General features: G+C 42.7%; 1 protein-coding gene across 1 annotated transcript in view; it reads right to left on the bottom strand.

Annotated features, from left to right (window-relative positions):
• The window catches only part of LOC141117469 (interferon-induced very large GTPase 1-like), a 62599-nt gene extending 42934 nt beyond the window's left edge, over nt 1–19665 (bottom strand). The window contains exon 1 of the mRNA XM_073610358.1: nt 19537–19665. Within this exon, the coding sequence (XP_073466459.1) occupies nt 19537–19665 (129 nt within the window). The remainder of the gene's footprint in view (nt 1–19536) is intronic.
• Nucleotides 19666–26518: the final 6853 nt, after the last annotated feature.

The raw sequence follows: 26518 nt of genomic DNA, 5'->3' as shown, positions 1-26518 counted from the left end.
TCAGAGAAAGCTGAAAGTTCAGATGTGGTCAGATTGGTGGACGCTGCGAAGTGTGAGGTTTACGTCTGCTTCGAGGGCCCCTTGGGAGCACATCTGAAACAGGAGGTCCGGGAAAAGATTCATAAAGGTGAGTATAATACAAAAAATAGTGCAGCGCTAGATTATAAATCAATATTAAATATCCGTGAATGAACCATAAGTATCAACGGTGGTGCAGAGTGCTTCATGCAAATCCAAAGTGCTCTTAAATCCGTGCTCCCCCTCTTGTCAGTCAAACCGCTCACCTTGTTAAAATGACCCCTGAACTAACAGGAAGGTCTAATAGGCGTTCACCACTCGAATGGTGGTCAGGGTAATGTCTTGGCTGAAAGGCAGGAACCTCTTCCTTAGTAGGGATCAGTATTAAATAGGTATATTTAATACTGACTATACCTAAGGATCCACAGACCGCTGAGGAAGTCCTCTGGACGATACGCGTGCGGATTGGTTACATCCTGGTTTAGACGCCCCTGCAGCCATCTTAGACTGTCATCTGTAATTACCATGCGCTTTTTAGCCTAGCACTGGCCATAGTGCTAATTTTGTGAGTACCTGTCTTTTAATAAAGGAATCGTTTTTAAAAATTATACAGAGAGCACTATGTATTTTCTTTGTTCATTCCATGCATACCGAAAAGATAAGTGGTGATCCCTACTAAGGAAGAGGTTCCTGCCTTTCAGCCAAGACATTACCCTGACCACCATTCGAGTGGTGAACGCCTATTAGACCTTCCTGTTAGTTCAGGGGTCATTTTAACAAGGTGAGCGGTTTGACTGACAAGAGGGGGAGCACGGATTTAAGAGCACTTTGGATTTGCATGAAGCACTCTGCACCACCGTTGATACTTATGGTTCATTCACGGATATTTAATATTGATTTATAATCTAGCGCTGCACTATTTTTTGTATTATACCACGTGAAAGTATTTATATATTTGCCTTTAGTGTTCAGCAGCTTCGTTTTATCTGAGGGTTTTTGCGCTGACTGTTTGTCTCTTTGTAAATAAAGGTGAGTATGTACAGATATTTTCCCTGCTACCGTTGGAGAAGTTTAACCTGGACAGGGTTAAACCTGATTCCTCTAAGAAGGATGATGAAGAAAAACGGAGGTACCGGCTGATACCGCGGACATTTGTTAATTGGCTACAAGCCTTCGCCATCATGGCAAGCGTCATTGGCGAGAAGCATTGCTCGGCGTTGTTCTGTTACATGGACGCTATTGGAGAGGCGCATAGGGTGTGCGGGGGTTCTGCTTGGCTGCGATATGACGAGCAGTTCAGACAGCGGAAGGCAGTCAGAGCATCCTTGCGCTGGGATCATAAAGATATTAGCCTCTGGATGCGGCTGATGTCATCTGCGAGGGCCCCACCTCAGTCCTCAGGACCGTTAGCCTGAAAAAAGTGTGCTGGCAGTATATTGGGGGGGCCTGTAAATTTGGGGGGGCATGTAAGTTCAAGCATGAATGCTCAGGGTGTGGGGGCGCCCACACGTTGTCGAGATGTTTTAAGAGAGGGAAGCGTGCCAGTGACTCTACTCCAAAGAGGGATGACGCCGGTGAGGGTGGAAAAAATGCTACCTTTTCTAAGTAAGTATCCGGATCGGGGAGCAGCTCGATTGTTGGAGTCGGGTTTTAAGGAGGGCTTTAAGATTCCCTGCTCATTGGCGACGGTTCCACCTATGGCACGGAATTTGAAATCGGCATTACTGCATCAAACAATAGTTGGGGAAAAATTGCAAAAGGAAGTGGCGTTGGGGCGCATGGGGGGGGCCATTTGCCACCAAACCATGGCCGGACTTGGTGGTATCACCGTTGGGGGTGGTACCCAAGAAGGAACCTAATAAGTTCTGTATGATACACCACTTACCTTTCCCAAAAGGGGGTTCAGTCAATGATTTCATTGACCCGGAAGAGTGTACAGTGTCTTACACGTCTTTCGATGCAGCGGTAAAATGGGTGAGGCGCTACGGAAAAGGGGCCCTTATGGCCAAAGTGGATATAGAATCGGCTTTCAGGTTGTTGCCGGTACATCCGCAGAGCTTCCGGCTGTTGGGATGTCACTGGCAGGAACAGTTTTACGTTGACAAATGTTTGCCCATGGGCTGTTCGGTTTCATGCGCCATGTTTGAGGCGTTTAGCTCATTTCTAGAATGGGTAGTTAGAGAGGTTTCGGGCCTAGACTCAGTTATACATTATTTGAATGATTTTCTGTGTATAGGCCCCCCTGCTTCCTCTGTGTGTGCGATTCTGCTTTCCACGTTGCAACACATCGCAGGCAGGTTCGGAGTTCCATTGGCGGCTGAGAAGACGGAAGGCCCTGTGTCGGAAATTAGTTTTTTGGGGATAGTGATAGACTCGATAGCTATGGAATGCCGGTTGCCCAGAGGTAAGTTGGAGGAGCTGCAGAAGGAAATTCGGGATATCCACGGATTGCGGAAGGTGCAGTTGAGAGCTCTTCAGTCGCTGTTGGGTAAGTTGAATTTCGCTTGCAGAGTTATCCCCATGGGGCGGGTTTTTTGCCGACGGCTGTCGGCTGCCACAGCGGGGGTAAAAATACCAACTCACTTTATTAGGCTGACAAAAGAGCATAGAGAGGATTTGAAAGTCTGGTATGAGTTTTTAGCCACATACAACGGGAGGGCAGTGTGGATGTCTGGCCCGGTGAGCAATTTCGATGTGGAATTGGTTACTGACGCGGCGGGCTCCACAGGTTTTGGTGCATATTTTCAGGGAAAATGTAGTGCAGAGCCCTGGCCACAGTCGTGGGAAAAGGCGGGATTCCTCGGAAATTTGGTGCTGCTGGAATTGTTTCCAGTGGTGTTAGCCTTGGAATTATGGGGGGAGGCATGCCGGAATTTGAAACTGAGAATCAATTGTGACAACATGGGTGTAGTGTAGGTGGTGAACCGCATGTCGGCGTCTTCGCAGCCGGTCATACGGCTGTTGAGACAGCTGGTGCTTAGGTGTTTAAGTCTAAACATTTTTGTTTATGCGGTTCACATTCCGGGGGTTGACAATGCGTTGGCTGACTCCTTGTCTCGTTTTCAGTGGAACAAGTTCAGGGAGCTGGCGCCAGGTGCAGACAAGGAAGGAGTTCCTTGCCCGGATTGGATGTGGGAGCTGCCTTTGGAGTCACCGCGGGATGGATTAGGCGGTCAGTAAGTGATTCCACTTGGACGGCCTACAGTAAGGTATGGAAGGAGTGGTCTATGCTGGTGCAGGAGGCGGGTGTGGTGACGCTTAGATCGGAAGGGAGATTATTAGTGTTGTACTTAGTGGCTAGGAACATGGAAAATGGTTGCGCAGTATCTTCAATTGATCGTAAACTGGCAGGCTTGTCGTTCTTGTTTAAATTAATGGGGGGTGAAGATTGGACTAAGGATTTTTGGGTTCGGCAGGCCTTAAAAGGCTATAGGAAGCAGCATAAACAAAGGGATGCGAGAAGGCCTGTCACTTTTGCGAACCTGGTTTCCATATGTGAAATGTTACAGTTAGTTTGTTTATCGCATTATGAAATGCGAATGTTTACAGTGGCATTTTCACTGGCTTTTTATGGGGCTTTTCGTATAGGGGAGTTGATTAGCCCATCTAAGTATGTTGGGGGGGGTGTTGGATCAGGATGTGCAGTTAGAAGGAGGCAGGGTATGTTTGCGGCTGCGGAGGTCTAAAACTGACCAACAAGGTAAAGGGGTGGTTGTGTCCCTGTTTGCCTTACCAGGATCAAGGGTGTGCCCAGTGGAGGCGGTTCGGGAATTTAAGTCGGTCAGGTGTGATGGGGCGGGGCCGTTCCTGAGGCATGAGGATGGATCTTATCTGTCACGTTTTCAATTTATAGCGGTTTTTAGAAAATGTTTACAGAGGGCTGGTTTGGTTGGTGCAGAATATGCTTCCCACTCCTTCTGCATAGGGGCAGCTACTGAAGCTGCCAGATGCGGGTTGGATGAAGCTGCCGTGCGCAGGCTAGGGAGATGGGAGTCTAGGAGATTCAGGTCTTATATAAGACCTAGTTTGGTAATGGAAAAAAAAAAAAAAAACAGGTCACGTAATATTCAAGGGAGAAGTGTTTCGGTTAATAGTTGGTTAGTCGTAGTGTTGAGAGTAAGAGGGTGTCGCAATCTTGTTTTTTGTTTCATTGCAGATGGCAGCCCGGTTCGCCTTGTCTGGATCGTAGGTCACTCCTATGTTTGCTGGGGGGCCAGGAGAGGTGACGTACGTCAGGAAGGTAGACAACTGGGGATTTCCAGAAGGGAGGCTTATATACGCTGGTTAGGCAGACCGGGGATGTTGTGGGGTAGAGTAATGGGCGAAGTGGAGAGGTATGTTCGGTTGGACAGACCCCCTGACGTTCTGGTGATTCATGCGGGTGGGAATGACTTGGGGGTCCGGTCAGTCAGGGATCTGATGGCGAACATCAAAAAGGATTTTATGCTGTTACGGGAAAAATTCCCGGGCAACCTGTTAGTCTGGTCAGACATAGTGGCTCGCACAACATGGCGGTGGGCTAGATCTGTGGCGAGCATTAATAAGACCCGTATTAGAATCAATAAGGTGGTGGGGAGATTTGTCAGACAGAATGGCGGTATAGTTATTCGGCACAGAGAGTTGGAGACGAATGTGGGATTGTACCTGAGGAGGGATGGTGTTCATCTCTCGGATGTAGGGATAGATTTATGGTCCTTAGGTTTGCAGGAGGGGATACAGCAGGCCCTGAGGGTGTGGAGGTGCCCTCAAACGTAAGGTGGTCACGCTTTTGGGCTGTGGCTGTTTTATTCTGGTGGTCTTTGACGGGGGCGGTAAACGGATGGATTAAAAGGGGTGGGGGGCTCATCATTTGCATGTTCCCCTCCGGTGTATTCCTGAACATTGGAGGGAATACTGGGTTTGGTGGCGCTGCAGGAAGCGGTTGTCTCCGAGCGGCTACAGCTGGAGGCCTATTTGTATGGTAAAAGTCCCGCAGTGCGTTGGTTATCCGTGGTTATATAGTTATATATTTATATATATATTTGGAAAAGGTGGGTCACCGTCAGAGACCATCAGACTGGGGTTAACAGTTACGTTATCAATGTGTCATTGTTTGTTTATTGGTTATTTATTTGGAGTATTTATTTGGAGTTGTTTTAATAAAAGAGGCTGTTGTGGCCATGTTACTCCATAAATAAAGTTGTGGTCTCATCATTTTAGGTGGGGTTGTTAAGTTATGGGGTTTTGGTATGTAAAGGGGGAATTGCAAAAATGGAATGGAGGTGACATTTGGACTACACTGGTCAAGCGCACTATTCAAAAGACCTGATAACTTCCCCAGAATACCTAACAAAGCCTACCAGAAACTTAGGGAGTTAAGTGACTTGCTAATGGAACTTCAAGTAGCTAAATCCAAGGGGGACTTACAAGGACTTGCATTTCTTGACACAGCCAGAGGTGTCAACCCCATTGTACAAAAGCTACCCTATAACTTGCAAGAGCAGTGGATTACACATGGATCCCGATTTAAAAGACAGTATGATGTTCCATTTCCTCCTTTTTCTGTTTTTGTGGACTTTGTGGGTCAGCAAGCTAAAACAAGAAATGATCCAAGTTTTGATTGTACATTGTCATGTGCTGCTCCTTCAGGACTTAACCCTCGCAAAACTCCAGTAGCAGTACACAAAACTAACGTGACTCCTCCAGCTTCTTTTCACAGATCTACCAGCTTCTCTAACTCGGAGACAAAGGTCAAAGATCCTGGTAAGCAGTGTCCCTTGCATCGGAAGCCACATCCTCTTCTAAAATGCAGAGCCTTCAGAGAGAAAACCCTGCAGGACCGCAAGGCCTTCCTCAAGGAGAACCACATGTGCTACAGGTGCTGCTCTTCCACATCTCACCTCGCCAAGGACTGTAAGGTCAGTTTAACCACTTAACAACTGGCCCATAGCCGAATGACGGCTGCAGGGCGGTTGCTTAACTCTGGGAGGGCGTACTATGACGTCCTCCCAGAATTCCCCTCTCGCGCGCCCCCTGGGGCGCGCACCCGAACACATGCGTGACCGCGCATCACAGATCCCGGTAAATGGCTGCTAATCGCGGCCGTTTACCATGTCAAATGATGGAGCGATCACATGTAAACAAACCGGCGTCATCTCATGACGCCGGTTTCTCTCCTCCCCTCCTGTGTACCGATCGGTACACTGTGAGCGGAGAGGGGGATGGATGGATGGCTGCAGCGCTGTGGGCTGGATGTGTAGTGCCCACAGCACTAACCAGTGACATCCAGCCATCCATCCATCCATGCTCAGCCATCCCAAATGCTCTGCAATGCTGTGCAATACTCTGCAATGCCCCACAATACTCTGCAATACCCCCACAATACTCTGCAATACCCCCACAATACTCTGCAATACCCCACAATACTCTGCAATACCCCCACAGTACTCTGCAATACCCCACAATACTCTGCAATACCCCGCAGTACTCTGCAATACCCCGCAATACTCTGCAATACCCCGCAATACTCTGCAATACCCCGCAGTACTCTGCAATACCCCGCAGTACTCTGCAATACCCCACAATACTCTGCAATACTCTGCAATACCCCGCAATACTCTGCCATACCCAGCCATACTCTGCAATACTCGGTGATATCCAGCCATACCCAGTCATACTCGGCGATACCCTGCAATACCCCCCATACTCCGCAATACCCCACCATACTCTGCAATACCCCGCCATACTCTGCAATACCCAGCCATACTCAGCCATACCCTGCCATGCTCGTCCATACTCGGCTGTACTCGGCCTCTGTATGTGGCCAGGCTGTGGAAGTCTCACACATGTGGTATCGCAGTACTCAGGAGGAGTAGGAGAAACTATTTTGGTATTGGATAGAAAGATCTGGATGCTGCACACTGGATAAAGTAGAAAACTTGTCTTTATTGTAGAGATAGGACCATCAAAAGTACAAGACAATCATGCAGGATGTACAGGATCAGCTGACGCGTTTCACACTCGAAACTGAGTGCTTACTCATACCTGGCAATTATTGGAATGACTAACATTTATATACCCTAAGAAAGACATCATGTGATCACATAATTAGATGAAAAAATGGGTAACAGCTGGAAACCGATTTTGTGGAGTCTTGGCATCTGCTGACAAGTTAGTATGTTTTCCAATAAAAGAGACTCTAAAAAAGTGATATTTAAGTCACTAAAAATGACCTAAGTCAGTAGGAATGAAAAAACGTAAAAATAAACGTAATTATATAACTGTATGTGTGTAAACAAAAATATATATATATATATATATTATTATATTGTTGTTTTTTATGTGTTTATCAATACATATGTAATAAAACGTGAAGGGGATGTGATGTGTATGTAAAAATAAAATGTGAATCAAAATGATAAAAAATAAATAAATAAAAATATATGTGTAGATTAAGTGTAGACATAATGATATATATGTACTACGTATAAATATGTATGTGCTATATATAAAAAATAAAGTGAGTGTTGTGGCAATATGAGTATGATAAAGAGCAAGTAATGTAAAGTGGAGACAAAAGTTAAATAGGATTTATAGACAAAAGTGGTGTAAATGTTGTTAATTGCTGTAACATAAACAACGATATAATGTATCACAAATGTGTTTAAAAAAACTGCGTGTATATGTATTCAAAATATATGTTGCAGCGGAATGTTCAAAGGGTATGTGAACAAATGGAATTGGGATTAGCTGGATAGCAAAAAAATGCTATGCTATGATGCTAGTTTTAGCCGACCACAATGGATGATTGTGAAACGAGATTGTTGTGTGTATGGGTATGCAGGAATGTTCAAAGTGAGAGAGAGAAATCTTTAATGATATAGCATGAAGTTGTGTGTAAAGCGTGGTTGTAAGACTACAATTAAAGTATATATTAAGGTTTTTTAATGTTTTTTAATAATAAAGATCAACAGTGACGTCAAGAACAAAAAGATCTCGCCAGCCCAATGCACCACAGTGTGATCTAATTAACCTGTGGATGTATTAATGATGTGTGCAAAAAGCCAGCAAATAGTTTAAAAATAGAACATCATGGGGAGTGTGCAGAGCTCTACTAATCAAAAGAGAGAGATAAAGCAATGCTAAGAAAGTAAGACAATGAGTGATTAACCCGTGGTGCTCTGTACAAAAGTACATTCTTCAAATATAGACGTCAGCAGATGCCAAAACCACTATACAACTAACAATTTTAATGCTGACATTAAATAGAGGTAATAATAAACTCACTAGTGCGATGTTAATATGATAATACCAACTAATAAAATGATTTGATACACAAACAGGTACACAAGAGGTCGGAGTAGATCCAATCTATAAAAATAGTAAAGGATATGTCATTATATTAAGTATCATAATAAAACAAGTTGCATCATGTTCTAGCACTAAACAAGTCAAACGGACATAACACGCGAACCATAACATGTAAAGAGAATCTCTTTTTCTTATGTATAGATTCATGTTCCGTATAGCTAAACGATGATCCCAAAAACACTCTTATAAAGTTAAACATAAATTTGCTCGAGAATGTAGAAAAGGGTCTACATGAGACATATATATGAATTAAATCACTTTTTTCTCATTTTTTCAAAGCTAAAAAGTTAAAAATAAGAAAAAACAACAAAAATGAAAACGGAGATTAAAAATAAAGTGGTGAATATCAATGAAAAGAATATGAATATCATAAAAGTAATCAAAAACACAAAAATGTGAAAAGGTAAAATTCTTTATGTTAAAGCTGTTGTGCGTGTATCCAAAAAAGAAAAGAAAAATCAACACGAAAAAGTGATGAGATATGTATTGTGTTTAAACAGATTGGATGTCGCAGAACAGCATTATATGATTAAAGGGTACTCGTACAATTTCCACTGGCCACAATGTATTGAAGACTCCTAATTTATCATATTAAATATGGTAAATATGTCAAAAAGGGGGGGGGGGTCCATGCAAAACATATAGATTAAATTAACTGTAAATATATTGCTCATATCAGTATGTAAAATAAACTATGTCCGTGTATGGACCCATTTTTGGTCAGTGGGAGTGGGAGAACCCATGTAATGACACCATGTGACTGGAGTGTATGATGGAGGAAAAGGGGAGGAGGGGGGGAAAAGAGAGAGAGGGAAGAAGAAGATTAAAGTAATATGGAAGTTGAGAGATCCTAATTGGTTTTAGGATGTAACTCTATTTTGAGAGGTGAATTGAGACAATCACTCGTAATAATAGGAGACATCCCACTCAAAATTCAAACCTAGAGGAATTCTCATGTTTAAAGAGAATATCCAATATACTTCGCGTTTACAAAGTAATTGGAACCTGTCGCCTCCTCTGGCAGGTGTTACAACCTTTTTCTATGCCCTGAATAAAAAGGCTTGAAACATCTTTCTGGTGCACAAAGATCCAATGCTTTGCCACATTGGTTAATCTGTCTTTTTCAATGTCATGTAGGTGTTAATATAAACGATCCCTGAGGCGGCGTATTGTTCGCCCGACATACTGAATGTGGCATATGTCACAAGTGATCACATATATAATAAACTGGGTGTTGCAGTTTATAAATGAAGTGATATTAAACACTTTGCCATTCGTGCAAGATTGAACTTGTTTGCCCTTTTTTATGTGACCATAATAATTACATCCCTTTTTACCACATTTATAGTTGCCCTTGAAACTCAACCAGTTGAATTTGGTTTGTTCAGATTTCACCAGACTGGGCGAAAGAGAGCTCCCCAAGGTAGGTGCCCTGCGGGAGACCACTTTAATGCCTCTAGAGAGGATGTTCTTGTATGCAGTGTCATTGTATAAGATAGGAAGGTATTTGGTAACTATCTTTCTTATCTGATTGAATTCCGCGCTATATGGTGTAGAAAATACCGGGGTAATAATTGAGGGGGGACTGGAACAAGATTTTTCTTGTAAAAGTGTATGTCTGGGAATCGCACTCGCTGTAGTGAGTGCTCTGTTAACTAGCGCTGTGCCATATCCCCGATCTCTAAACCGTTGAGCCATGTTATTAGCTTCCATATGGTAACTTTCAGGAGTACTGCACAGGCGTTTAAGCCTCAGAAATTGTCCATATGATACACCTCGTATAGTGTGTTTGGGATGTGCTGAATCTGCCCTGAGGAGGGAATTACCCACAGTAGGTTTTCTATATAGGGTAGTGTGGATAGTATTGCCTGCACCTGTGAGTTTTACATCAAGGAAGTCGATGCTATAAGGTTGTAAGGTACCTGTAAACCTTAAATTAAGGTTATTATTGTTGAAGTATTAAAGCCAAGCTTCCAAGTCTGCATCTGCATCAGATGTAATAAACAGGAGGTCATCAATAAAACGACAGTAAAAAAACGTATCTAGTCTGCGGGGGCTATCATGTCCAAAGATGCGGGACCTCTCCCACCAACCCATGAAGATGTTGGCGAGGGAGGGCGAAAATTTGGCGCCCATAGAGGCCCCGCATCTCTGGAGATAATAGCCCCCGTCGAACATGAAAAAATTATGTGTAAGTAAATACTGCAACGCCTGTAAAATAAAATCTTGTAGGATAAGTGAAAATCTGCCGGATTTTCTGAGAGCCCAAGCAACCGCCTGGAGACCTAAGTGGTGTGGGATACTAGAGTAAAGACTGGTGACATCGCAACTGATCCACCTAAAATGATTCTCCCATTGAAGATGTTGTAATTTATTGAGCAATTGCTTGGTATCTCTCAAATAACCAGGCAGGCTGGTTGCCAAGGGCTGTAGTTGGGAATCCACCCATTCACCTAGGCGTTCATTCAATGAACCAATGCCTGCTACAATAGGTCGACCTGTTAAGGGGTGAAGTCCTTTGTGGACCTTAGGTAAATGATGGAATATGGGCATGACTGGATGTTCAGGGATAAGTTTTTCTTTATCTTTGTGTGAACAAATGCCTACTAGTATCGCTCTATCTATGAGGGCAGAAAGTTTATTTTTGAAGGGGAGTGTTGGATTGGATGGAAGTAATTGATAGGTTTGTGTATCAGACGTAAAGCTTCTTGTGTGTAAGTTTCAGTGTCTAAAACGACAACTATTCCTCCCTTATCTGCATTCCTGATAGCAATACTAGTATCTGCTGTTAAAGTTTTCAGGGCTAGTCTCTCATTTTGTGTCAAATTATCCTTAATGGGTTTTTTGTGGCAATTGTGAGCCAAACGAGTCAAATCCACCATAGAAGAGTTTTTTTTCTCAATCTATTTTGGGGTGTCATTTTTGGTATGTACATGCTATGCGTTAGAAATATTGTATAAATGGACAACTTTGTGTTAAAAAAAAAAAAAATGCGTTTTAACCACTTCCCGCCCGCCGGCTGTCATACAATGTCCTTGACTTTGTGTGGGGATATCTGAATGATGCCTGCAGCTACAGGCATCATTCAGATATCAGCTTTTTCAGCCAGCGATTCCCTACACCATAAGAATGATCATAGCGCCTGTTCCACTGCTTGATTGTTCTTATGGGAGGCGAGAGGGGATGTCCCCCCCTCCCGCCGCCCTCCGGTGCTTCTACCGACTCACCGCTACGATCGAAGCCAGGATCTTTTTTTTTTTTATTTCAGGCTTCCCAGTCTAGAGGTGAGATGTGGGGTCTTATTGACCCCATATCTCACTGTAAATAGGACCTGTCATGCCATATTCCTATTACAAGGGATGTTTACATTACTTGTAATAGGAATAAAAGTGGTCAAAAAAAATTTTTTTTTGGAAAAAAGCATCAAACTAAAATAAATAAAGTAAAATGAACAATAAAAAAAAAAAAATTTTAAAGCGCCCCTGTCCCTGTGTGCTCGCATGCAGAAGCAAACGCATACGTAAGTCCCGCCCACATATGAAAACGGTGTTCAAACCACACATGTAGGTATGAGGTATCGCTGCGATCGGTGGAGCGAGAGCAATGATTTTGGCCCTAGACCTCCTCTGTAACTCAAAACATGTAACCAGTAAAAATTTTTAAAGCGTCGCCTATGGGGATTTTTGAGTAGCAAAGTTTGACGCCATTCCACAAGCGCGTGCAATTTTGAAAGGTGACATGTTGGGTATCTATTTACTCGGCGTAACTTCATCTTTCACATTATGCAAAAACATTGGGCTAACTTTACTGTTTTGGTTTTTTTAAAGCACAAAAATTTTTTTTCCAAAAAAAAAGCGTTAAAAAAATTGCTGTGCAAATACAATGCGAGATAGAAAGTTGCAATGACCACCATTGTATTTTCTAGGGTCTTTGCTAAAAAAACATATATAATGTTTCGGGGTTCTATGTAATTTCCTAGCTAATAAATGATGATTTTTACATGTAGGAGAGAAATGTCAGAATTGGCCTGGGCACTCCAGAACGCCTGAAGGTGCTCCCCTGCATGTTGGGCCTCTGTATGTGGCCACGCTGTGTAAAAGTCTCACACACGTGGTATCGCCATACTCAGGAGTTATAGCAGAATGTGTTTTGGAATGTAATTTGTGGTATGCATATGCGGTGTGTGAGAAATAACCTGCTAATATGAAAATTTTGTGAAAAAAAAAAGTAAAAAAAAAAACTTGATTTTGCAAAGAATTGTGGGAAAAAATGACAACTTCAAAAAACTCACCATGCATCTTTCTAAATACCTTGGAATGTCTTCTTTCCACAAAGGGGTCATTTGGGGGGTATTTGTACTTTTCTGGCATGTTAGGGTCTCAAGAAATTATATAGGCCGTCAGTACTTCAGGTGTGATCAATTTTCAGATATTCGCACCATAGCTTTTGGACTCTATAACTTTCACAAAGACCAAATAATATCCACCGATTTGGGTTAATTTTACCAAAGATATGTAGCGGTATAAATTTTGGCCAAAATATATGAAGAAAAATTACTAATTTGCAAAATTTTATAACAGAAATGAAGAAAAATGTATTTTTTTACAGATTATTTCTTTTTTCTTTTATAGCGCAAAAAATAAAGAACCCAGCAGTGATTAAATACCACCAAAAGAAAGCTCTATTTGTGTGAAAAAAAGGACAAAAATTTCATATAGATACAGTGTTGCATGACTGGGTAATTGTCATTCAAAATGTGAGAGCACCAAAAGCTGAAAATTGGTCTGGTTAGGAAGGGGGTTTAAGTGCCCAGTGGTCAAGTGGTTAAAATGCACAGAATGTGACAGCTCAGATTACAACACAGGTTTACATCCTGGGCCAGCTCCATGGACTTTACAACACACTTTCAGCACTAGTGAGCATGGTGGGGAGGAAGAGCACACCATTACAACTACATCAGCGATCACTTCACAATGTACAGAGGTCTGCAAAGGAGTCATAGGTGGCAGGTCCTGCTCCAAAATCTGCCTAGTCAGAGTCTACCCAGCAGGCCAAAAAGACAAAGCTATAAAGCTTTACGCAATTCTGGATGACCAACGTAACAAGTCAATTGCCAGCTCAACCTTCTTTGACATCTTTGGCATCAAAGGCCCCAGCATCCCCTACACCTTAAAACTTGTGCAGGAATAGTGGAAACGGCGGGGAGGAGAGAATCCGGCTACAATCATGCTTGTCTTTATCAACTCTTATCGAATGCAACCAGATCCCCGACCATAGATCTGAAATTCCTACAGCAGATGTGGCTGCTCATCACCCACACTTGAAACGCATAGCGCATCTGATAGCAGAACTTGATCCTCAGGCTCAGATTATCCTACTCCTTGGGAGAGATATCTTACGAGTCCACAAATCAAGAGCTCAAATGAATGGTCCCAGCAACACTCCTTATGCTCAGAGGTTAGACCTTGGATGGGTCATCATAGGAGATGTCTGTCTAGGAAGCGTGCACAAACCTAACTCCGCTAACAGCATGCTCACAAATACCCTAGAGAATGGGCGTCCCTCTCTTTTCCAGCCATGCCACAACCACTTCCTTGTTAAGGAATCGCCCTACACCACCCACTTGTTTTGTCCCTTCACAAGCCCCATTAGTGACAACTTTGCCTGTGACAGTGACCGAGACCATTTAGGGTGCACAGTCTTTCAAAGAACTAAAGACGAAAATCGTGTGGCAATGTCTATTGAGGACAAACTCTTCTTAGAGTTAATGAAGCAAGGACTAATCAAAGATAGCACAAACAGCTGGGTCGCACCTCTTCCCTTCAGACCACAGAGACAAGGCTTAACCAATAACAGAGAACAAGTGCTACAACGTTTCACTTCCCTTAGACGTAATTTACAAAGAAAGCCAGAGATGAGAGAACATTTCTTTTCTTTCATGGGGAAGATCTTTGAGAACGGTCATGCCGAGATAGCTCCCACCCTTAAAGACTCTGAAGAGTGTTGGTACCTCCCTATATTCGGAGTGTACCATCCCAAAAAGCCAGGTCAAATCAGAGTAGTGTTTGACTCTAGTGCCAAATTCAAGGGTGTCTTCTTGAACAATGTCCTCTTGACAGGTCCAGACCTCAGCAACAAACTCCTGGGAGTGCTCTTACGCTTCCGCAAAGATTCTATTGCCTTCATAGCTGACATCCAACAGATGTTTCATTGCTTCCTGGTCCAAGAGGAAGACAGAAACTTCCTAAGGTACCTTTAGTTCAGAGACAATGACCCTTTCAAAGACATCTCAGAGTATCACATGAGGGTACACATCTTTGGAAATAGCCCTTCACCTGCAGTCGCTATCTACGGACTCAGACATTCTGCCCAAGAAGGTGAACTTGAGTATGGCTCAGATGTAAAGCAATTTGTTGAGAAAGACTTTTATATAGATGACTGTTTGCAGACTCACTGGAAGGTAAGGATTTCAATCTGTCTTCTTAAAAGAGCATAGGAAATGCTCGCTTGTTCTAATCTCAGGCTTCACAATATTGCTTCCAACAGCAAAGAGGTAATGGAAGCTTTCCCTGCTCAAGAACATTCTAACGATCTAGAAGACTTAGATCTAGGTACTGACTCTTTACCTGTACAGCGCAGTCTAGGTCTACTTTGGGACTTGAAATCTGATTCCTTTACCTTCCAAATAAATGGAGAAGAAAAGCCTTTCACTCGCAGAGGTGTCTTGTCCACAATCAATAGCCTATACGACCCATTAGGATTTGCGGCACCTGTTACAATTCAAGGTAAAGCCCTACTTAGAGACTTGATTTGTGAAACATCCGACTGGGATGCCCCACTACCCCCTGAAAAGAGGAACTCTTGGGTAGAGTGGAGGAACTCTCTATCAGTCTTATCTGATCTCCATGTTTCACGCCCATATGCTCCCATACCCTCTACAAAGACACAGAGCCAAAACCTTTGCATATTCTGTGATGCTTCTATCAAGGCAATATCTGCTGTGGCTTACTTAAGAACTGTCGACACTACAGCACGATGCCACGTAGGATTCGTCATGGGCAAGGCAAAGCTAGCTCCACACCCTGAGCATACTGTACCTAGGCTAGAACTTTGTGCTGCAGTACTAGCTGTTGAACTAGCAGAACTAATAACCTCAGAGATGGACATTGACCTCAAGGATATCCAGCTCTATACTGACAGCAAGGTAGTGCTAGGCTACATCTACAATGAGACCAGACGTTTCTATGTTTACGTCAACAACAGAGTGTTGAGGATTAGGAAATCCACTCGTCCAACACAATGGCGCTACGTACCTACTGACCATAATCCTGCAGACCATGCTACAAGAGCTGTTGCTGCATGTAACCTTAAAGACACAACATGGTTTACAGGACCTGCATTCTTGTACAATGCAAAACAGACTGTTCCTAAGAGTGACACCATTGAACTAGTAGATCCAGACTCAGATACTGACATCCGTCCTAAGATCTCGACTTTTCAGACTGCAACTTCAGACTGCCAGCTTAAATCTAACAGATTTACCAGATTCTCAAAATGGAAGACGCTTGTTCGAGCTATTTCTTGTCTTATCCATATAGCTAATTTTGTTGTTGTCATCTGAGGAATAAATAGTGGTATCTGATGATACCAGGCGGGTGTTATGCCTTCAGCCTATAAAGGAAAAATAATATCTTCTTGACTTGCAATATCAACATTGCCCACTAGATGCCACTCTCAACAAAGGACTATTGATGGGTAGTCTTCTATGGTTAATAGACAATTCCTGTCAAAATACTAAGAACTAGCCCACTTCCTATTGCAACTTTTTCATCTTTTCCATGAGGAGGACAGAAATGCAATGGAGCCAGCTAAGCCTGTACTGCATGTTCTTAGGAATTCCTAACCCTCTAGGGCAGCATCACTGGTATGCGAAAGACTGTTTATTTGTATACCTAGTAGACATTTGTTATGTTCATGTAATTCTTATATATGTTCATTGTCTGTTTATTCCTAGTTTCACTGCGCATATCATATCCTACCTTATATGACCACCACCCGTTCATCGTAATAAAGATCCAAAGTTACAGACAGTCTGGTTATTGTAGGATTCAAGGTTTAAACTGTATGTTTAGCTACATACATGCCAGGGGCAAACGTGTAGCGAGAACAGAACTTAGATACTCTTATAACATTCGCATCATTATCAGGCCTAACAGTGAATGTTTCTAAATCAATTGGTATGCCAATAAACATCCCACCATCTCATTTAGACTCCTTACGTTCCTCATTTAATTTTACCTGGTCAATGGAGAATCTCCCATATTTAGGCATCTTTCTCACGGCAAATTTTAATAACCTAACCTCAAAAAACGATTTGCCCATAATACAGAGATTAAAATCGATGCTTAAAATGTGGAAATCTTTCAAAATATAATTTTTAGGCAGAATCGCAGCAATTAAAATGACAATTCTACCAAAGATCTTATACCTATTCAGGGCACTGCCAATTAGACTAAATAAAGTATATATTACTAAAATTCAAACAGAGATTAACACGTTTATATGGTTAGATTCAGATTCACACCCTCGTTTATCAATTAGTATTCTATAAATCACAAAAGAACGGAAGACTTGGCCTTCCAGATTTCTGGTTATATTACTTAGCTACCAGATGGTCACAAATTGCACAATGGCATATTCCCAACTCCATTGTCCCATGGGTTAAGTTTGAAAAAGACTCAATTCTACCATATTCTATCTCTGGTATATTATGGGGAAATAAAATTTCAATTCATACTTTAGACACTCAACCAACTGGTCGCACAATCATACCAATTATGGAAACTACACAACAAAAAATACAAACTGATATCTAACACCCCCCGACATGCTTCTTTTGTTGGAGATCCAAAATCCCCCCTTAATACCCATGATGCTGGAGACTTCTCATGGTGGATAAATAACAACCTGACATCCCTTTCTAATTTTATTGAACACAACAATTTTGCCTCATTCCCCTCACTAAAATCTAGACATCAGACTCCCAATACTGAGTTGAATAAATTCCTCCAAATTAGACACTTTAATGCCCTGTACACACGGTCGGACTTTCCGACGGAATATGTGCGATCGGAGCTTGTTGTCGGAAATTCCGACCGTGTGTAGGCTCCATCTGACTTTTTCCATCGGAATTTCCGACACACAAAGTTTGAGAGCAGGCTATAAAATTTTCTGACAACAAAATCCAATCCTTTTAAATTCTGATGGTGTGTAGACAAATCCGACGGACAAAGTGCCACGCATGCTCACAATAAATTAAGAGACGAAAGCTATTGGCTACTGCCCCGTTTATAGTCCCGACATACGTGTTTTACATCACCGCGTTCAGAACGATCGGATTTTCCGACAACTTTGTGTGACCGTGTGTATGCAAGACAAGTTTGAGCCAACATCCGTCGGAAAAAATCTGATGGATTTTGTTGTCGGAATGTCCGAACAATGTCCGACCGTGTGTACAGGGCATAACGCATATTTCCAAACAACAAACTCGCAACCACCATCATTCTTTGAAAGCATTTGTCTAAAATCACCAAGAAGATCTGGACTGATATCAGAAATACACTCTAATCTAGTTAATAACATAGAACAAAACAAACTCCCCTATATGCATAAATGGGAACAAGAATGTGAATTCATGTTTACAACTGAAAACTGGGATAATTGCATCAATAATCTACACAAATCACAACACATACAGAATCCTCCATCAGGAGAGAGGAAAAATACTTCTCATGTGTAACAGAGTGAGAAAAGGAGAGATAGTCTGCAGAGGGAAAGTGATAATCTTCAGAGAGAGAGAGAAATGCCTTAGGTGAGAACAATAAAAGAGACATGAGAGATATTCTGCACAGAGAGGAGACATACTCTTCATGGAAAGGAGAGATAATTTGCATGAAGAAAAGAGATACCCTGCTTGGAAAAGAGAGATACTCTGCATGGAAAGGAGAAATACTCTGTATGGATAGAAGAGATACTTTGTGTGGAGACAAGAAATATCCTGCATAGAAAGCAGAGAAACTCTGCATGGAAAGGAGAGATACTGTGCATTGAAAAGAGAGATACTCTGCATGGAAAGGAGAGATACTCTGCATGGAAAAGAGAGATACTCTGCATGGAAAGGAGAGATACTCTGCATGGAAAAGAGAGATACTCTACATGGAAAGGAGAGATACTCTGCACAGAAAAGAGAGATACTCTGCACAGAAAAGAGAAATACTCTTCATGGAAAAGAGAGATACTCTGCATGGAAAAGAGAGATACTCTGCATGGAAAAGAGAGATACTCTGCACTGAGAAAAGAGACACTCTGCATGGAAAGGAGAGATACTCTGCATTGAAAAAAGAGATACTCTGCATGGAAAGGAGAGATACTCTGCATGGAAAAGAGAGATACTCTACATGGAAAGGAGAGATACTCTGCACAGAAAAGAGAGATACTCTGCACAGAAAAGAGAAATACTCTTCATGGAAAAGAGAGATACTCTGCATGGAAAAGAGAGATACTCTGCATGGAAAGGAGAGATACTCTGCACTGAGAAAAGAGACACTCTGCATGGAAAGAAGTGATACTCTGCGTGGAAAAGAGGGATACTCTGCATGGAAATGAGAAATATTATGCATGGAGAGGAGAGTTACTTTGTGTGGAGAAGAGAAATTCTCTGCATGGAGAGGAAAAAAAGAGGGATAATCTGCATGAAGAAAAAAGAAACTCTGCATGGTGAAAAGCGATACTCTGCATTGAGAGGAGACATACTCTGCACTGAGAAAAGAGATACTCTGCATGGAAAGAAATGATACTCTGCATTTAAAAGAGAGATACTGTGTATGGAGAGGAGAGATGCTTTGTGTGGAGAAGAGAAATACTCTGCATGGAGAGAAAAAAGAGAGGAGAAAAGAGAGATAATCTGGACAAAGAAAAAAGATACTTTGCATGGAGAAAAGAGATATTCTGCATGAAAAAGAGAGATACTCTGTGTGGAAGAAGAGATACTCTGCATGGAAAGGAGAGATACTCTGCATAGAGATGAGATATACTTTGTATGAAGAAGAGAGATGCTCTGCAGGGAAAAGAGAGATACTCTGCAAGGAATGATAAGGAGAAGCCCCCAACCTTAGCCAGAGGTTCCTGCAGTCTCTCCGTCCTTCTGTTCCTCTTTGCAGGTGTTTCTGTACAAATCACTTTTACTTTATCTTTCTTACACAAATCAGTTTGTGCTGACATTGGGGCCACACCTAACATTTCCCCGCTGGCCATTCACCACCATCTACTACACTTCCTTGTATGACTCCCAGGCTACTGACTAACCACTTAAGGACCGGGCCTCTTTTTTAGATTTGTTGTTTACAAGTTAAAAACAGTTTTTTTTTTGCTAGAAAATTACTTAGAACCATTAGAAACATTAAACATTTTTATTCCTAACACCCTAGACAATAAAATGGCAGTAGTACTTTCTGTCACACCGTATTTACGCAGCGGTCTTACAAGCGCACTTTTTTTGGAAAAAATAGTAAAGTTAGACCAATTTTTTTAATATTGTAAAAGATAATGTTACGCAGAGTAAATTGATACCCAACATGTCACGCTTCAAAATTGCGCCCGCTCATGGAATGGCGACAAACTTTTACATATAAAAATCTCCATAGGCGACGTTTAAAAAAATTTAAATGTTGCATGTTTTGAGTTACAGAGGAGGTCTAGGGTTAGAATTATTACACTTGCTCTACCGATCGCGGTGATACCTCACATGTGTGGTTTGAACACCTTTTTAATATGTGGGCCCTACTCGCATATACGTTCGCTTCTGCACGCGAGCTCGGCGGGACGGGGCACATTTAAAAAAAAAATTTCTTATTTATTTTACCTTTTATTTTTTATTTTTACACTATTTCAAAAAAAAAAAAAAGTGTCACTTTTATTCCTGTTACAAGGAATGTAAACATCCCTTGTAATAGAAAAAAAGCATGACAGGTCCTCTTAAATATGAGATCTGGGGTCAAAAAGACCTCAGATCTCATATTTAGACTAAAATGCAATAAAAAAAAATTGTCATTTAAAAAAATGATTTAAAAAAATGGCCCTTTAAGAGCTATGGGCGGAAGTAACGTTTTGACAAATCGCAGAGACCACTTTTATCTTGTAGCGGACCGCCGGCTGAACACTAGGATACCGGGGTTATGGCAGCTAGCTTCTGCCATAACAACAATATCCGTCCTCCAAGTAAGGACGTATATCGGCGTTCAGCGGTCCGAAAATGGTTAACCCATTCCTGGCCAGTAGGGATGAGCTTCGAGTTCGAGTCAAACTCATGTTCGACTCGAACATCGGCTGTTCGCCAGTTCGCTGAACAGTGAACAATTTGGGGTGTTCGTGGGCAAATTTGAAAGCCACGGAACACCCTTTAAAAGTCAATGGGAGAAATCAAAAGTGCTAATTTTAAAGGCTTATATGCATGGTATTGTCATAAAAAGTGTTTGGGGACTTGGGTCCTACCCCAGGGGACATAGATCAATGCAAAAAAAAAGTTTTAAAAACGGCTGTTTTTTCGGGAGCAGTGATTTTAATAATGCTTAAAGTGAAACAATAAAAGTGTACTATTCCTTTAAATTTCGTACCTGGGGGGTGTCTATAGTATGCCTGTAAAGGGGCGCATGTTTCCCGTGTTTAGAACAGTCTGACAGCAAAATGACATTTCAAAGGAAAAAAAGTCATTTAAAACTACTCGCGGCTATTAATGAATTGCCGGTCCGACAATACACATAAAAGTTCATTGATAAAAACAGCATGGGAATTCCCCACAGGGGAACCCCCAACCAAAATTAAAAAAAAAAAATGACGTGGGGGGTCCCCCTAAATTCCATACCAGGCCCTTCAGGTCTGGTATGGATATTAAGGGGAACCCCGGCCAAAATTAAAAAAAAATGGCGTGGGGTCCCCCTCAAAATCTATACCAGACCCTCCAGGTCTGGTATGGATTTTAAGGGGAACCCCGCGCCAAAATTAAAAAAAAAATGGAGTGGGGTCCCCCTAAAAATCCATACCAGACCCTTATCCGAGCACGCAACCTGGCAGGCCGCAGGAAAAGAGGGGGGGACGAGAGAGTGCCCCCCCCTCCTGAACCATACCAGGCCACATGCCCTCAACATTGGCAGGGTGCTTTGCCATGTTGATGGGGACAAGGGCCTCATCCCCACAACCCTTGCCCGGTGGTTGTGGGGGTCTGCGGGTGGGAGGCTTATCAGAATCTGGAAGCCCCCTTTAACAAGGGGACCCCAGATCCCAGCCCTCCCCCTTGTGTGAAATGGTAAGGGGGTACAAAAATACCCCTACCATTTCACAAAAAAACTGTCAAAAATGTTAAAAATGACAAGAGACAGTTTTTGACAATTCCTTTATTTAAATGCTTCTTCTATCTTCTATCTTCCTTCGGTTTCTTCCTCCATCTTCTTCTTCTTCTGGTTCTTCCTCCGGTGTTCTCGTCCGGCATCTTCCTCCGCGGCGTCCTCTTCCCTTCTTCTCCTCGGGCCGCTCCGCATACATGATGGCATGATGGGAGGCTCCCGATGTGTGACGCTTCTCCTCTTCTGACAGTTCTTAAATAACCACCTGGTGACCCCGCCCCCTCTGACGCATGGGACTTGACGGGGACTTTCCTGTGGCATTCCCCGTGAAGTGGAATCTCCTAATCTTTAGCACTCTGTGACAATTGTCTAGTTTTTGTTATAGATGTACCCTAACACCACCTTGCTGTCGGTGTAGAAATCGGCATCTTTAACCACTTCCCGCCCGCCCTATAGCGGATTGACGTCTGGGAAGTGGTTCCGTTATCCTGACTGGACGTCATATGACGTCCAGCAGGATAATAAGCCGCCGCGCGCCCGCAGGGGCGCGCATCGTGGCGATCGGTGGAGCGGAGGCTCTTTACCACGTGATCAGCCGTGTCCAATCACGGCTGATCATGCTGTCAATGGGAAGAGCCATTGATCGGCTTTTCCTTACTCGCGTCTGACAGACGCGAGTAGAGGAGAGCCGATCGGCGGTTCTCCTGACAGGGGGGGTCTGCGCTGATTGTTTATCAGCGCAGCCCCCCCTCAGATCACCACACTGGACCACCAGGGATCGCCACTAGGACCACCAGGGAAGGGGCAACATGTGGATGGCCAGGTATGTACCCCATGGCCATCCACATGTGCCCAATGTGCCCAATCTGTGCCAATCAGTGCCCACAAATGGGCACTGATTGGCACCATTATGTTTTAGTTATGCCCAGCAATGCCACCAATAAATTTTATCAGTGCCACCAATCAGTGTCATCAGTGCCACCTGTCAGTGCCTATCAGTGCCCATCAGTGGCACCTATCAGTGCCACCCATATGTACCAATCAATGCCACCTACGAGTGCCCATCGGTGCCGCCTATGAGTGCCCATCGGTGCCACCTATGAGTGCCCATCAGTGCCGCATACCAGTGCCACCTATCAGTGCCCATCAGTGCCGCCTATCAGTGCCCATCATCAGTGCCCATCAGTGCCACCTCATCAGTGCCACCTCGATGGTGCGACCACATCGGTGCCCATCAGTGCCGCCGTATCAGTGCCCGTCAGTGCAGCCATATCAGTGCCCATCATTGAAGAAGAAAACGTACTTATTTACAAAAAATGTTAACAGAAACAAAGAAAAACTTGTTTTTTAAAAAAAATTTCGGTCTTTTTTTATTTGTTGCGCAAAAAATAAAAACCGCAGAGGTGATCAAATACCACCAAAAGAAAGCTCTATTTGTGGGAACAAAATGATAAAAAATTTGTTTGGGTACAGTGTTGCATGACCGCGCAATTGTCATTCAAATTGCAACAGCGCTGAAATCTGAAAACTGGTCTGGGCTGGAAGGTGTTTAAGTGCCTGGCATTGAAGTGGTTAAGGTCGTTGTCCATTTCTGATTCAATACCTTTGTCTAGCTCAACAGCTAATACTGCAGCACAAAGTTCTAGTCCTAGGTATGGTGTGCTCAGGGTTTGAAGCCAGTTTTGTTTTGTTTTGCTCATGACAAATCCTATGTGGTGGTGTGCTATAACATCTACAGTTTTTAAGTAGGCAACAGCAGCTGTTGCTTTGACAGAAGCATCGGAGAATGTGCAACGTTTTTGGCTTTGTACTTCTGTAGAGGGTACATGAGCATATGGGCGTGAAACACGCAGGGCAGATAAAGCTGTCGGGGAATTTCCCCACTCTACCCAAGAGCCTTTTATCAAGGGGCAGTGGGGCATCCCAGTCAGGTGTGCTGGTGGGGTGATGGGAAAGCTCTCCCTCTCTTCTCTTTCACTATGCGGGTGGGGAGCTGAGATGGATAGATATTATATATATATATATATATATATATATATATATATATATATATATACACATGTGTGTTTGAGCTTTGGGGTGCACACCCTAATGTAATAGGCCGCGCACACCTATGCCCATCAAGCAGTGAAATACATCACTGTCTGTCCATTCTGCTTTTGCATCATGTGACTTGCCTGCAGTTCCTGCACCGGCAAACTTGCTGCGTTTTTAGATGTTTAGGCCACACTCTTAAAAACGCAGTGTGCTTGTGAAGGAACTGCAGGTAAGTCGCATGTTGCAAAAGCAGAATGGATTTCAAGGCCACTGCATTTTTAAAATGCTGCATGCACCTTTTTTTCAGCAGTAAACAAAGGCATGGCAGCCCATTCAGATGGATCGGCTGCTGTGCCTGCGCAATCGTGGGCCGCCAAAACACATACATGTTAATGTGTGATGTGACAATGGCTGCAATCTAATTGGGGTGCTGTGATGTGTAAAGGGGCACTATGAAATGAAGGGGACACTAATGTAATGGGGCGCTGTGATGTGTAAAGGGGCACTACAATGTGGAAATGTCTGCAATGTAATGGGGCGCTGTGATGTGAAGAGGCTGCAATGTAATGGAGTGCTGTGACATGAAAGGGAACTGTGGACACCTTCAGACTGCTGTGAAGGGGGTCTGCGAATGCGATGTAAACACTGCTGAGATGTGTTATAGTGCAAACATGATAATCAGACTTCTGCCGGATGAATATTTTACCAACTGGACCTCCTATAAATTTTAATTCAAGACCCCTGGTATATACATTATATTCTTAGATTAAAAAAAATAATAATTCTCTTGCTCTCAGCTTCCTCCAAATCTCCCTTTTTGTGGGTGCTATGATCTGACTTTCTGTTAGAGGGTGTAGAAGTTCCTTCTTCATGGTCCTACTGTACTATATGAAGGAATGTAGCCACCCTCTTTTGCTCACTCCTAAGATGGACTATTGGATGGGTATTGTGCATGGAGCAGTGTACATGACTGCAACTAACATGAGGGGAAAAGGGAGAGGTTTGAGGGTCTGTCCTTTTACTACTGAATGCTACAACATATAAGCATTTATTATAAGGTAATACGAGACTGCACAGAGCATAATTTATTTTTATAATGCAGATATCAGTCACATCTATTTTTTACTATGCAGAATACCAAGAATTACTGGTTTTCTTATACCTAGAAGTGGATCTTCTGAAGAACCTGCTGGTACATCTTCTCAGGAAGTGATTCCTGCTCAAAGTACCTCTGACTTAGTCTCTGAAGCTGATGCAGTAGTGTCTTCTGATCCACTTACGCCACTAGAAACAACACCAGTGCCCATGGAGGTGGAGAAACCAGGCCTATTCCAAAATACTGGTTTTCTGCCTAGCCTTCATACTGTGGAGCCTACCGTTAAAGCAATTCATATAGTGCCTGAATTTGTGGAACAGTCAGGTTTCATGACTGACATTGGCTTGTGGCCCAACATATCTACTATTGAGGTGCGGGAGTACTGGTCAAAAAATGGAAATGTGTAAGTGAGAGAACCTCTGTAACAACCAAGAAATGAAAGGTTTGCAACGTCATTTAAAGAGGGATGGTGCTGTACTATCGACATGTTTATGCGAAACTGTCCCAATGGAGACAAGGTTGAAAGAAAGTGGCTTTGCTACTCAAAAAACACCAGCAGAATCTACTGTTTTGACCGCAAATTGTTTGGTGCACCACGAAATGCATTTTCCAATGATTGCTTCAGCGACTGGAAACATGCCAGTGAATGCATTTCATCACATGAACAGTCTCAAAACCATGAAAAGAAACAAAATCCCCTTGTGGTGGACTTTTAAGGCACAGAAATCGTTTGAGAAAAATTAATCTAATTTAAAAAGTGTTTATTCAATATAATAAGTACAAAAATTAAAAAAAAAAAACATAAAAAAGATACAATAGAACAAATTTACAGTGCTGTCATCACAACATAGTACAGGTAAACCGGTAATTCTTGCTTCTGACGCGTTTCGGAGGACATATGTGTATCTCCTTCCTCAAGGGTATAATTGAGCGAGGATACTAAGTGTTATATATATTGAAATGACAACCCTTTCAGACCATGCAGATTAAAAACATATGAATGCAAAAAGATGTTCCCAGTTTGCTTGAGCCGGAGGTCCAACACAAGTGGCGTGCCTCAAAAAGAGGCAGTCCTATGCTGGATGCTGGAGTGAACAGTCACAAGTTCAATAGTTGTGGTGACTGTGCTCGCTACAACAAATAACGTTCTTTGCAGACTCAAGTGGTTCTTACTCACTATTGGCAGGGTCTTTTTCCTCTTTTTGGCCCCAGTGGGTCCCCTGGCCTCCCCTCCTGGTCTGGTTTATGTGTGGGGGAGCTGGGTCAGCTTTTCAGGCTAGGCACCCCTCTTTTTGAGGCACGCCACTTGTGTTGGACCTCCGGCTCAAGCAAACCGGGAACATCTTTTTGCATTCATATGTTTTTAATCTGCATGGTCTGAAAGGGTTGTCATCTCAATATACATAACACTTAGTATTCTTAGTATCAATTATACCCTTGAGGAAGGAGATACACATATGTGCTCTGAAACGCGTTGGGTGCAAGAATTACTGGTTTACTACCTGTACTATGTTGTGATGACAGCACTGTAAATTTGTTCTATTGTATCTTTTTTTATGTGTTTTTTTTATATTTTGTACTTATTATATTGAATAAACACTTTTCAAACTAGATTCATTTT

Source organism: Aquarana catesbeiana, linkage group LG13, assembly GCF_042186555.1.
Source record: "Aquarana catesbeiana isolate 2022-GZ linkage group LG13, ASM4218655v1, whole genome shotgun sequence".
Taxonomy (NCBI): domain Eukaryota; kingdom Metazoa; phylum Chordata; class Amphibia; order Anura; family Ranidae; genus Aquarana; species Aquarana catesbeiana.
The sequence above is the reverse complement of the archived record's forward strand: the minus strand, read 5'-3'. Positions and strand labels throughout refer to the sequence as shown.